This window comes from Neophocaena asiaeorientalis, unplaced genomic scaffold (assembly GCF_003031525.2).
Source record: "Neophocaena asiaeorientalis asiaeorientalis breed wild unplaced genomic scaffold, Neophocaena_asiaeorientalis_V1.1 scaffold450, whole genome shotgun sequence".
Taxonomy (NCBI): Eukaryota; Metazoa; Chordata; class Mammalia; order Artiodactyla; family Phocoenidae; genus Neophocaena; species Neophocaena asiaeorientalis.
Window position 1 is genome coordinate 22,706 of NW_020175674.1, and position 14,526 is coordinate 37,231.

The window sequence follows — 14,526 nt, forward strand, 5'->3', positions numbered from 1 at the left end:
AACATCTTTCAAAGAGTTTTGCTCTAAGTGCAAATAGAAGAATGGTTCAGTGGCTGGAGGGAAAGTGATATCAAGAAAGAATCTTTTAGGAAGAAGGAGAAAATATTAGAATGTTTGCAGGCCGATAGGAACGATCCAGTAGAAAGAGAGAAAAATGATTCAGTAGGTGAATGAAAGGAGGGTTTCTGGATGAACATCCTTGCAAGGTGAAAAGGCTGAGATCCAGTGCATAAGTAAAGGAACTGGGCTTAGACAGGAGCACAGACCAGTCATCAAATAGTCACAGGAGGGAAAGCAGAGTATTTGAGCACAGATGCAGCCAGTGAGTGGATGCAGTGCTGGGAATCCGAAAAGTTATCTTCTGGTTCCCCTCGCTCTCAATAAAACGTGAAGCAAGGTCATCGGCTGAGAGTGAGAATTGTTGTGTGTAGTTCTCCAAGAGAGAGAGAGAAATTCAATGGACCAGAGAAATGTAGTGTGATATTGTTGAAGGATCATAAATTTAAAGTGAGTCCTAATGGTTGATTTTCTCCACCATGTTCAGCTACTAGGGTGCCCGTGAGGAGAAGGCAAAGAGTGGTATTTAACCCTGGTTATGGTTTTGCCTGTCAGGTACAATAATGGGGGCAAGAGAGTGGAGGACTCTTCCTCCTAAAGAACCAGGCAATATTAATACTCGTTCCTATTGATACCTATGTTTGTAATTGGCTCCATTTAGTATTTTTTCATCGGTTTACTCTTGGATAAATTGAAAGATCCTGGGGATGCTGATTTTACTAAATTATACTTTGTGTATAAACCGTCTCCTCTCTGTTCTTTTGGTTTTCATTCACAAAGGGATTTGGAGAGCCTTCTTTAACAAAATGGGAACCTAAATCTCTGTAAGCTACATGCTGGTGGTCCCCAGGGGCCAGAGTGAGTGGTCCCAGCTGGTCATCAGTAATTCCTTTCTTAAACGGTAGAACGGCTGAAAGGAAAGAAGAGATGGAGTGGGAGAGGAAGAGTGGAGATCTGACCACACTGTTAACATGCTCTGTCACCTCTAGGCCTCGGTACCTGACTGAGTGGCAAACTGAGAAAAATGGTATCTGTTTCATCTATACACTAGAGCTTTTCTGAGAATGATATGAAATAATACCGATGGGAAAAAATTCAAAATAAAATAGTACTCAGTGAATGTAAGTTATTTTTCTGAGAGGTCTACAAAGCTAAAAATGAAATCCAGACCTGACCCTACCAGACACCTCAGTGCCAATAGGATGAATGGCTCCGGGAGTTTAGTCCTCTGCCAACACCCTCTCTTTGACCTCTCCTCCATCCCTTCTCTCATCATCTCGCATAAAATATCAAGCTTGCTCTGTCAATGAAACTCTAAGGCCCCAAATCACTTTCAACCAGATTGCCACCCCCAGAGCCCTGCCCTCAGAGAAAACCCAGGGCTGCTGCTCACAGGCAGGGAGGTTGTTTTGTTGCATTTTTTCCCCTAGGTTTTGAGAAGCACTCTACTTCCTCATCAAGAGTACACCTCTGGGTCCCACCATGCTATATCATTCCCCACTTGAATCATCGTGTCTATCTAAAGAGGCATCTCTCTGGAGGCTTGAGTGCTAAGTGGGGAGTGATTTTTAGAGAGATGTGTGGGAAACGGTTTCAATATTTGGCAGTTCCTAAAGGCAAGATGATTCGAAATGTTGTTTTTGTTTTTCTTTTTTTTCAATACGCTTGATCAGCCCATTATGCTACTCCCTGATTTCTGGAAATGTCTTGTATTGAAATATCACATTTGGAAGTTCCAGCAAAATAGAACCTCCATAACCCTCAGGATCAACTTTTTAGTTTTTTTCCATCCATTTATTATATGCTTCACTTACAGCACACACATGTATATACTCATCAGGAAATCAATCTTTTTTAATTGAAATATAGCTGATTTACCATGTTTTAGGTGTACAACAAAGTGATTCAGTTGTACATGTGTATATTCTTTTTCAGATTTTCTCCACTATAGGTTATTACAAGATATTGAATATAACTCCCTGTGCTATACAGTAGGTCCTTGTTGTTTATTTTCTATACAGAACTGTGTATCTGTTAATCCCAAATGTCTAATCTATCCTTCCCCGCTCCTTTCCCCTTTGCTAACCATAAGTTTATTTTCTATGTCTGTGAGTCTGTTTCTGTTTTGTAAATAGGTTCACTTGTATCATGTTTTTAGCTTCCACACATAAGCGCTATCATGATATTTGGCTTTCTCTGTCTGACTTACTTCACTTAGTCTGATAATCTCTAGGTCCATCCATGTTGCTGCAAACGGCATTATTTCATTCTCCTTTATGGCTGAGTAGTATTACCAGGAAATCAATCTTTCTTTTACAGATCTCTCCATTAAAGTATACAGTTCTGAAATTAAAGACATAGACAATGCCGCAAGAATTGAAACAACCGAAAGTACCGGAAAAATTTACAAAGTGTCAACAATGAGACGAATATTCGATTTGGCAAAGCCTCGAACCAAAAGATCATCATTTTTCCCAACTGGGCTTAAAGTCTGTCCACAGGAATCCATGAAACAGATTTTAGCAAGTCTTCAAGCTTATTATAGACTGAGAGGTAAGGAAAGAGGCGCAGCCTGTTCAGACTTTCCCTCTCTTCATCCCTTCCCTTTCATCCATCCCAAGGTTGTGTTCAGCCCAGAACTTCCAGTCTCTCATTCAGTCACAGGGGTTATAGACATCAGCCTACCGATTTGAGAGTTATGAATAATAAGCCTTCCAAACTATGGTAGATCTGTGCTTGTATGTTTTAAAACCATGTCCTGTGCAACACAGAACCATGAGAGCATTTAACAAGCCACCAGAAAGCCTTGGCCTCTGGTTTTTATTGTTTTCGTTTGTTTGTTTTTTGCGGTACGCGGGCCTCTCACTGTTGCGGCCTCTCCCGTTGCGGAGCACAGGCTCCGGACGCGCAGGCTCAGCGGCCATGGCTCGCGGGCCCAGCCGCTCCGCGGCACGTGGGATCTTCCTGGACCGGGGCACGAACCCGTGTCCCCTGCATCGGCAGGCGGACTCTCAACCACTTGCGCCACCAGGGAAGCCCTGGCCTCTGGGTTTTACCTCCTTGTTTTATTTTTGCCGAAGCCCACTATTGAATCCTAATGTTGTAAGAAGCACAGAATGATTTCAATGTCAGGAATCTGTGCAAGTTGATTTATGACCTAAGATTTCACTTTTCAAACACCACATTACAATCCCAATCCTCCCTCCCTTCTTGGTAAGTATCAGTTGTTTATTGCTGATCCAGTAAAAATGTCTGAAGCTGGGAAACCTGGAGGCACAAATTAGCAGTGGTTACCAAGGTATAATAAACAGGGGTGTTAACGGGATTTACAGCACAATTACTGTGGTTTTCATCAGAGTTACAGTGCAGGTTTTTTTTTTTTTTTTTTTTGCGGTACGCGGGCCTCTCACTGCTGTGGCCTCTCCCGCTGCGGAGCACAGGCTCCGGACGCGCAGGCTCAGCGGCCATGGCTCATGGGCCCAGCTGCTCCACGGCATGTGGGATCTTCCCGGACCGGGGCACGAACCCGTGTCCCCTGCCTCGGCAGGCGGACTCTCAACCACTGCGCCACCAGGGAAGCCCTACAGTGCAGTTTTTACCCCAAGACAGCATTACAGGACTCTTACAGCATTCCCGGAAATCATGATGGAGTTCAATCACACCACAGCCATCAGTAGCTGTCCTTGTCATTCACTTACCATGGATGAAAAAACAATCCCATGGCTTCTTCTTTAAAGGAAAGAAAAGCATCTTTGGTAACTGCTATTAAACTCCCCAGGTAGCTTGTCTGGCTGCATCCTAAATGCAAGTCACCTTACATGTGAAAATTGAGGACGTTTACCGATTTCCACCTTGATCATAATAGATGTTTGCTCCCACACCAAAAAGCACAGTCACCCTGCTCTATTTCAAGCCTATTGACTAGAGCAAGCTGGTTCAATTCTAGCCTGTGACGTGTTGCACATTCTGACAACTGAAAACTCTGCCATCAACGAACATCCCACCAAGTTCTCAAGTATTTACATCTATAAGATGTGCAAAAGTTGAATTAGTCTGGGTGTTTTTATATTGCTGCAACCAAATCTTTAGCTCTGAATTTTATTCTTAGCTCTTTATTCTTGATTAGGTTTGCTTCATTCTTGCTTCCCTGGATGAAACAAACCACTGTTTTTCTCCCCACAGCAGTGACAGCCTATTATCTTTATGGCTGCCCCTGGGTGATGTGAAATTTTACTGTTCACCAGCATGGGTTTCTTAAGTCTAACAAATTGGTTCACAAAGAAACTAGAAATAAGACCCAGCTATAAAGCAGTGTTTCTTTGACAGAGTAACCCAGTTATTGTTGTCAGCTGCTTTTACAAAATTATCTGTTGACATTTTTCAAACTTAGAGGAGACACTCCCACATTCCTCAAATCAAATGAAATACTGAGCTATTTCTCCTCCCAATGCTTAAAGCAACACAAGGGAAAATGTTCTGAGCTTCCTGAGAGAATCGCAAAGATTTCCTCAGAAAGCTCAGACACAAGGGTCAAGGTCGTTTCTGGTAGTTTCCTAGGCAGAACCTCTGCTCCCACCACGCAAACTCTCTTCTCTGTGACTGCCTCCCTTCAAAGACCTCTGTGAGTCCTTTGTGATTTCATCCCTCCCCATGTCTCTCCCTCTCTCTCCCTCCCTCCCTTCCTCTATCTCTCTCCACTCTCTCTTTCTCCCAACCCCAATATTAAAAGCTAGATCTTTCTTTCACGTTAATGTGTGACTCGGAGAAAGTTAAAAGTGAAGGGAATCCTAGTTTTTGCTACTCAAACTGCTGTCCACAAACCAGCAGCATCACGTCACCTGGGAGCTTGTAAGAAACGCAGATGTCCAGGTGGCTCATCAGACCGACTTCATAATCTGCATATTCTCATATTGATAAGATGCCCAGGAAATCCCGTTCCCCCACCTGCGGCCCTTTCTCCCACCTCAGGGACACAGAAAGCCCTCTTCCCTATTAAAACCTACTTTTCCCAAAGGCTCTGAGAGAACGTTCTCCCTGAAGCACAAATGCCTGGAGTTGCTTGAAGAATTATTTCTCTGGGGCACTGTCGTCTACACTGATCAAAATGTCGGGATGAAACAGGAACCAGTATCTTTTCTTTAGACGATTTTTGAGGGGCAGGATTTTGGTGACTCCTCCGATGGTGTTTTTCTGGCATCCTGGAAGCTCATCACAAATCAGGAGACACAGAATCCTTCTGTGATCAAGAGAACAGAAGCACCAGCCCATGACTCACGGGCAGAGCCATCCATCCTTGCTAAGGGATCCTCAAATAAAAACCTTGAAAGTTGAGGCATCAAAGGACCTCAGGGCTGGGAGGAGTCTGAAAACCTCTGAAAAGTTGGATTTTTCTAACCTCTGGGTTTACCTTTCTGCACCGTCTTTGTCTGACTCTATTGGGGAGGATTGCCACAAGGATTTTGGAGAAAGCCAGAGCCTTGCCTCTCCAGTATCCCCACAGTTGCTTGAGATCTGACCACAGAACCTCAGCCTTTCTGCTTAATGTCTCAGCCTAGGCTGTTTGATGATGTAGGAAAAACCCCAGGCAACACACACCTCAAATGTGGAAAACTCAATGGCACTTTTGAGGTGGTGGGTGCTGCAAACCACCCCCACCCCGGGTCTGTGGTCAGGTTGCTGCTAGTAAATGACCTGAGCTTCTGTTGGTCTGGAATTCTCTTTGCCTCTTAAAACAGAAAGCTAAGAGAAATCCAGATGTGGACCAAGTGGGGAGTGAGGGAAGGTAAAGCACTAGAGTAAGAGTCTCCAGACTGGGCTTCTCATACTTTGTTCCTCCCCGTAACCCATAACCCCTTTTCTCTGCATGGCAGTCAGAGGGTTTCTTTAGAAAGTCAGATGATGTCAGCTTCTGCTCCAAATCACCCCTTTCCCCCTCATCCCTCCAGAGTTAAAGATCAACATATTACAATTGCTTATGACCAAAGTCTTCTATCTTTTTCTAACTTCATCCCCTAAAATAATTTTTAAATTAGGTGCCCTCTTGAGAGCTTTTCTGTTGACATCTGAAGTTTTTCATCATAAGCTTAAATAATTGGATAAGATGTAACTTTTGGTGAGCTGTAAATAAGTATTGATATTGAAAATAAGATAGGAATTAAAGCATTCTCGTATATACAGTGGAATCTGTCATAGATACTCAATACTTACCATCAAGTACTCTACAAATGCATGAACAAACCCTTCCAAACAGGAGGCAATGTCACGTGGTCCCTTTTCCTCCACACACCCACGTTTCCATCCCACCTCTCACTGCAGAGTCTTATCTTAATGTAATTTAGGTCATACTTGAAAGTCTGTTATGGGTTGCTCTAAAATACTTCTCAGTAACAAAAATGTACGTACATTGAAATTACATTTTTTATTTATTTCCTAAGTAAATAATTTATTTTACTTATTTCCAGAAATTTCTTCTGGATTCAGTTGCATTTATAATTATTTTTAATATATAATTGACTAAAGGAAGTAGATATAAGTTTGACAAAAGTTTTTAATTTTTTATTGATGGATATAAGCTCAGATATGGGTTTGGGGTAACTAATGTTTATAGATACAAAATTAGGAACAAAGCTTTGGAAGGGGCCAATTTAAATGAAAGGCCTATAGCTTAAGCTCCACTAGCTTCTGCCTCTGGATAGATGGGGTCGCTTTGGTGCCGTCCCTCTATTAGTTCATGTGCCATTATTTATTATTCCTATTATGTATTGCTAACACTAGACAGGATTTAACATCCATTCTTTTCCTTAGTTTCACTTAAATGCTGAGAAAACATGTTACATAAATAAGTAGACGGGAACAGATGGAGTTTTGTTACAGTAGCATCCTTATTCTTAAGTTCCTCCGGCATCTTATGCTAACAATCACATCGTGATCTGCCATCATTATTTTTAATGATGTATCAGCTGTCGACTTCATTAGGACTTCTTCTAAGGTATTGAAGGCAAAGCATCAGAAACTGCCCTACTTGCAAAAACTGTGTGTTTGCCCTTGACTAAGTTCACTCCGTCTTAATCTCAAACACAGTTATTTCAAATACCCTTTGTGTGGCAACCTAGGGGCACTGGGCCATCACAGGAAGACTATGGATGGGGAAATGGGGGAAGGATGACGGCCAAAGGAAAAGTGAGGAGAGAAAGATGCGTTGTTAGGCAAACCAGTTTAGGAAAGCGCGCTAGAGAAGTTGAGATCGAGAAATTGAGTCTCTTTAAAGGTCTGTGTGCCTGTTTACCCCTTGGAAAGTCTGCAGATACAGCGGGGTACCTGTGCCCCAGTTGAAAATGACTGGGCCGCAAGACCTGCACCATCTCTGTGCCTCTCACCACATACTTCCAGGTTCATCCTCTATGACTCTCAGCCTTGCCCTGGCCACAGCGACCTTTTTACCGTTTCTTCAATGTGCCCAGCGTTCTCCAGCCTTGGGGCCTCTTCCCCAACTGTTCAAAAGTCACCTTGATCATGAGACCTTCCTCAACCACCCTATTATAAATAGCAGTCTCACACACACACACACACACACACACACACACACACACACACACACACACCTGTATTTCTATCTCCCTTCTTGTATTTTTCTCCGTGGTGCATACAAGGGCTCAATAAATATTTGTTAAATGAATTCATCTCTATGGGCTGTAGGCTATTGTATCAGCATAAGCCATGACAGAGCTTGCCATGTTTAAGATTGGGCTTGGGTTGGGAGAAGGGCATCTTCTCAGGCTGTGGCCGTTTTTCACTCCTCATGGCGCTGCCTTGCAGTGTGCCAGGAAGCAGTGTGGGAAGCGTATCGGATCTTCCTGGATCGCATCCCTGACCCAGGGGAATACCAGGACTGGGTCAGCATCTGCCAGGAGGAGACTTTCTGCCTCTTTGACATCGGGAGAAATTTCAGCAACTCCCAGGAACACCTGGATCTTCTTCAGCAGGTGAGTTTAAACACGGAGCGTTGGGAACCCGGTCCAAATAGCTCCCAGGCCTCCAGACCCTGCCCCTTTTGAAATGGTTCCCCCAGCGTAAGGGTTGGCTGAAGAAATGCTCGGAGAGATCTGAGAAGGCCGACAGGAATTTTATTCCTGCAAAATAACATTTTACAGGCTGATTGAAGTGGAGTTAAAGGGAAAAGGGAATGAAAATAGACTGGCTCTTCAGTTGGCATTGTCTCTTGATAAAATTACTTTTTATCTTCCTACAGAGGATAAAAGAGAGAAACTTCCTTGAGAGGTGAGTACCCAAAATACAATGCAGCATACTCTTCACTTTTGAAAGATCACACGAGGAGTGAGACTGAGCTGTTGTGCCTTTATATTATTTCAGCTACTGAGATCAGAGTAGGTTATTCTGACGGACCCTTTATGCACATATTTTGCTGAAGATAAATGAGTATATAAAAGGGAAGTGGATAGACCTTATAGATTGAGATAGATGTTTGCACTATATTTGCAGATGAAACGAATGCAACACCCTTTGGTAATTGTCTAACATGTTTTTTACTTATTAGATACAGAGCAATTAAAATAGTTTAATTTTTAGAACTGATGACAAATATTACTTACATCAGGAACATGTTGAATGCAATCAGAGAGCAACCTGAATTTTGAACTCTCATTTGGTATTCTGTAAAGTGTTAGTATTTCTCAAACTAAACTGAAGCACTGAGCTGTGTCTTCTACAAGAACCGAATATCAAATCAGGAAATCAAAATGCAAAGAAAAAGCAAAGTACATCCGATAGAAATGATTAAAGAAGAGAGGTGCTGTTGGCAAACTCTAAACTCACAAATTACACTCATAACAGCTAGGAATCTAAATCTGAAGATAATAATACTGCAGAGAGAGCCACACATTGGGCTGTATGAATTACAATTCTTTATAATGCTTTTCACATTTGTTCCTTGGTTTCTGTTCCCTTTGTCACCACCTGGCCCAGGACCTTATTCATTTACACTGTGCAAAACGTCAAATCCTTGCCTCTAACCTCTTACCCTCCTTAACTTGCATAACTGCTCCTGGGTTAATACATCTGAGATATTCCTTTTTTTACACTGAGCCTTGTTCAAAGGCTTTTCAAAAATACTCCCGCATCTTCCCCTCGCCCTTCTGAATATCCACTGCCACCCTTCTCCACACGCTCTGTGTGCAGAGGGTTGAGCGGGAGAGACTGACTCACTGGCCTCCCTTGGCCTCTGACTTCTGGGAAGGACCAGCCAGTGTGGATCAGGAAATCAGAGGGAGGAGCAGAGTGAGGTGAGCGAATTTATCACCTCCCCGCGCCCCCAACCTGCAAAGTCTTCCAGGGCTACGGACCTCTTTCAGCAGCAGCTCAGCTCCTGTCAGGCAGCCCTCTCTTTCCACAGAGCCTTCTCTGTCTCTGATGGGCGGTAAGTGCTGCGTCATCTCACCCCTCCCGGAGAGGGGAGCTTTTAGTACCTCGCTGTTACCACCCACGGGTTCTGCACTTGCGCTTGTGGCTGCTCGTATACTCTTCCCATGACTTAGTAAGTAAGGCCTTTATTAGACTTTGCTCAAATCACCCAACTCTGAGTGAGCCATTTGTTCCCTCTCAGGACCTCCACTGAGGCAGAGGCCAAACTAACTCATCAAGGGCTTCACCCCCTGACCTTTCCAACTTTGCCCTCCATGAGCCAGGATCCCAACACTGCCACCATGACACTTCCCCACCCCATCCAGACCACACCCTGCTCATCCTGGGCTCTGACCACAGCCTTCCCCTCTGCCTGAAGAACCTGTCTTCTCCACCCCACCCACTGAAATCCTGCTGTCCTTTCAAGCTCCCTAGTCCCCTACAACAACAGAGGACCTAGCCATTCCCTCTGGTCTTCCATCAGTGTGAGCCACTGTTTAGATCAAACAGTCAACCATGACTATATTGTACGAGCACAGACACAATCCTTTGAGACCTAATAGCTTATAGTAAGAAATCTTTCAGGGAGCTTCAATAGCTATCACTACTGCTACCCCTTTCTAAATAAAGCTTGCTAGAATGGGCTAATGTGATATGCAGACAACTCTATAACCATGACCTCGGATGACACTCCCTGGCACTGCAAACCTACCCACAACTCCCTGGCAGGTTACCATTGCAGGCAACGATTATGTCCGGAATAGGGATTCAAGACACCTTCATTATCCAGAAATCTCTCTCTCTCATTATCGTAACCACAAGAGTTGCTTTATCAGATAAACTTAATGACTCTCTGAATTTACAGGTTTGAGGGTCTGAGATTTTAGCAAGAATATTTCAGTCATAGATCATGTGATCAATTATCTTTGATGTCAAGGACACAGTTGAAGCACAATGGGGGCTATAAAACATTGGACCCCCGGAACCATCTTTGCCTACTATGAAAATGCTCCCCAGAATGGCAAAAAGCCAAGATGCTTATGAAAAACCCTGGAGTCAAAAATAATTGTTTTCGGGTTGTTTGAATTTTTCTTCAAAGAAAATATATTAGAAGATTACTTCAGTAATGAAAATATAGGTAAACCTAGTTTTAAAATATACTTTCTCTCTAATTTTTAGGTCTATTCGGTATAAGCAAATTTAAATGCATTTCCTCTGTTGTCATCAAGTTCCTTTTCACCATCTCTTTTTTATTTCCTATTGTGGTAATAGAAAAGATGAAATACCCACAAAGGAGACATTAGGAGAGCCTGGTGAAACCCCTGAGTTTTCAACAGGTAAGCTTAGAACTCCTCGTTTCATCTGCTACTGAACCTTAATTCAAACCATCATGAAAGCATGTTATTTGAAAAGCAACGGTTAATTGAAGTTGACACAGTTTATAACGCACCTTCTCAAAACTAACTTGTATTACTAACCTTACACAATAAGTTAAATTCATAGCATACGCCTCGGAAAATACAGAAAAGAATAAAAACAAAACCGAATCACCCATTATCCTACAACTTGGAGGCAATCATCAATATTTTCCAAGAAACAAATTCAAGATAATGTATTCAGGTGTCCTTTACCTAGTCGCAAAAAGAAAAAAGTAACCAGATCTCATTAGGCAAAACCATTTAACTGTAACACGTCTAGGGGAGCTCCAAACTTGCGTTCTGGAAAGGAACAATGAGGAGTTGAAGTGGGATCTCGAGTATGAGTTATATTTTGCTCGAGAACATGTTCGTGTGATCTTAAGAGGAAATGAGTTCAGAATGCACCTAACATCTGTAATTTCCAGAGTGACAGGAAAAGCATGTGACATGGTGACCTCATTCTAATTTAAACTCCTCCAGTCTTATTTTCGTGCCTGTACCTTTTCAAATTTCCACAGACGTTGCCAGTGTCTCACCCGGGTCCCTGCCTCCCCCTCCTGATGACACACTCCTCAACGAAATCCTCAACAACACCCTCCCGGACACCAAGATGCCTACAATAGTAAGAAGTTCTCAATCTAGCCCTTCAAATGTCTGTTTGGCTTCATTAGTAAAACAGGGAAAGACAAGGGATGGACTGGCCATTCACTGTTATCAGTGCTGCATTTTTATCACCCCAAGTAAGAGTCAGTGATTTCCTTCTTTCACTGTTCTCACTTCCTCCAAGGGAGGGACTGAAAGGAAAAAAAAAAATAGATTGGAAACTAGGATAAAGTGAGAGAAGTTGCAACTTAATTATTAACTCCAGGAGGGCAGGGGCCCTTCTTCCCTCAGTGCCTAACAGAACCTTATGTACAGCAGGTGCTCACCAAGCGTTAGAGTGAATAAATGATGGGTGAATGAATGAATGAATACACCAGTCAGCCCATCAGTGAAGTCCTTTCTCCACTGAAGTGTAATCACACACTGACAGCAAGGGCAGAGGTCTTCTTCCCAGTCATGTCCAGCTCGAATAGACCAGATAAATGACCGAAATCCTGCATGTCAAGCTGGAGAAAAATGAAAACAGTGTTTTCTGGCAAAAAGCAGCACTGGCCACCGCTCTGAGTGAAAGGGCACGCAGGATTGTTAGGGAATTGAAAGTTGGTTATCACTAAAGGGGGACTTCTTAATTGAAGTATAGTTGATTTACAATATTTTGTTAGTTTCAGGTGTACAGCAAAGTGGTTCGATGGTTTTATATACTCCATTTAAAGTTCTGACAAAATAATGGCTATATTCCCCGTGCTGTAGAATAGGTCCTTGTTGTTTATTTATTTGATATGTGGTAGTTTGTATCTCCTAATCAAAAGGGAGACGTGCTTAACCTCTCCAAAAGCTTTGAGCGCAGACCCTCAGTGCAGAAGCAGACAAACACCACTCCCTTTGCTCCAGTGATAGAGTTGTGACAGCACAAGTCAGGCAGCAGACCCAGAAGAGGGCAGTCATGTAAGGAAGGGACCCCAAATCAGAAGCTGGATCTTATCCTTATGCTGTCACTGCCACAGGTCTACCATTCCCTGTCGTCTGTGAGGCTTCTCTGGCCCTTTCCTCTTCCTGTGAGCCTCCTTCCAAGGCACAGATCAAAGCCAGAAGGTGAAGGCAGGAAGTTCAGTCTCACCACCTCTACATGGAAATTCAGAGATGAGAACCCTGCTGGCCATTCTCTCCGGGCTTTAGGCTGCATGACTGTAGACTTGATGGAACTGTTGCTATGAACAAAGAATCTGAACGTTTTGTCTTTCTCAAAAATACTGTTTCCTCAACAGTGAAAACTGCTGTTGCAAAAAATTATTGAGAAACATATTCACTGCAAAATTTCTAAGACAACTCCAGTCTGCCTTCTCTCTTTTCTCACATTACCTGTGCCCTGTCTCCTTCAAAGTCTGATATAGGTCCCTCCTTCTCCTGTAAACATCCCCTGAATATTTTAGTTCACATTCACCATATCCTCCCGTTAACATCCTTTTCACCACCCACATCTGTATTTATTCTTTCATTCAGCAAACATCGGGCCATGCACTAAAGATACTAAGGTAAACAAGACTCAGTCCGGTCCTTCAAGGAATTTATAGTGCAAATAAGGGCAACAAAATAGCCTAAGTGCTATGATTGAAGACGGCCGATGTACAGACAAAATAACAGGCTAGGACAGGTTGCTGAGGATGTGACCCTCCTTGTCATGGCTATTCACTGAGAGTTTTGTGCAGAAATGGTCTCACGTTTTTTGCTTTGAGGGACTCAATGAAGTGTGAGAATCACACTGGATTCAAGGAGATTTTATATGGGGTGACAAGATTACCATATTAAAAAAAACTTCTAGGTGAGTGTATCAGAGGTACCAAATGAGCGATTCAGATGTAATTTGCTAGTGCAAAGGTTCAGAGAAGGCAAAGATTTCTACCCTAGATGGCAGAGGAGATGTTTTTTTAAATGAACCAAAGGATATTGGTAAAAAGTAAACAAGCGTGTATGTGTGTGTGTGTGTGTGTGTAAATGCTTTCATGAAGAGCACACAGTCATAAAATGATGGAGTTCTCAAGGATTCTACATAATTAACTCATCGGAGCTTTGATACTCCGCGAAATGCAAAGGCCACTGCTAGTTAATAGGACTTTTATTCTAGAAGCACTTAAGGCTTCATAACCCACTTCCTGAGACAGTATCAACATATTTTATACAATGGAACCATGTGCTTGTGATTTATATTAACAGAATCCCTTCTTTTTTTTCTTAACTCTAACCCAGGAGAGGGAAGTAGAATTCACTGATGCTGCTGAGCATGTACTAGAGCAGAAGGTGGAGCTAAGCATCTCTCTGGCAAAGCAGAAGTTCAAGGAAGAGCTCACCGACTCGCAGTCCCCGTATTACCAGGAGGTTGCAGCCAAGTCTCAGCTTCAGGTGAGGAGTGAACCCCCCTCATACAACCAGAGCCCAAGGCAGGACTCGGATCTGGGAGTCAACAGCACAGAAGTCCTCTTGACTCATCTTCCTGTGACCAGGCGTTCTTTTCATTTTTTTATTTATTTTTATTTTTTTTAACCTTTTGACCCCCTTCACCCATTTCTCCTACCTTCCACCCATCTCTACCTCTGACAGTCACCAGTCTATTTTTTGTATCTATGAGCTTGGTTTCGGGGGGTCTTTTGGTTTGTTTTTAGGTTCCACGTATATGTGAGATCATTCAGTATTTGTCTTTCTCTCTCTAACTTAATTCACCTAGCATAATGCCCTCGAGATCCATCCATGTTGTCGGAAACGGCAAGATTTCATTCTTTTTATGGCTGAATAATGTTGCGTTGTGTGTGATGTATTCCACCTTCTTTATCAGTTCATCCATTGGTGGACATTCAGGTTGTCTCCATATCCTGGTTATTGTAAAGAATGCTGCAAGGACCGTGAATCTTTTCAAATTAGTGTTTTCATTTTCTTCAGATAAACCCCCAGAACTGGAATGAAGTCGAATTGCTGGATGATATGATAGTTCTATTTTTAATTTTTTGCAGAATCTCTGCACTGTTTCGATAGTAGCTGC

The 14,526-nt window shown here is 42.8% G+C and overlaps 1 protein-coding gene across 1 annotated transcript in view; it reads left to right on the forward strand.

The window, feature by feature from the left end:
• Positions 1-2,376: 2,376 nt before the first annotated feature.
• IMPG1 (interphotoreceptor matrix proteoglycan 1) overlaps positions 2,377-14,526 on the forward strand; it is a gene marked incomplete at its 5' end in the record, with an annotated part of 72,117 nt that continues 59,967 nt past the window's right edge. Inside the window, 6 exons of the mRNA XM_024731860.1 lie at positions 2,377-2,610; positions 7,873-8,039; positions 8,306-8,334; positions 10,747-10,811; positions 11,411-11,514; positions 13,740-13,892. Coding sequence (XP_024587628.1) covers positions 2,377-2,610; positions 7,873-8,039; positions 8,306-8,334; positions 10,747-10,811; positions 11,411-11,514; positions 13,740-13,892 — 752 coding nt within the window. The remainder of the gene's footprint in view (positions 2,611-7,872; positions 8,040-8,305; positions 8,335-10,746; positions 10,812-11,410; positions 11,515-13,739; positions 13,893-14,526) is intronic.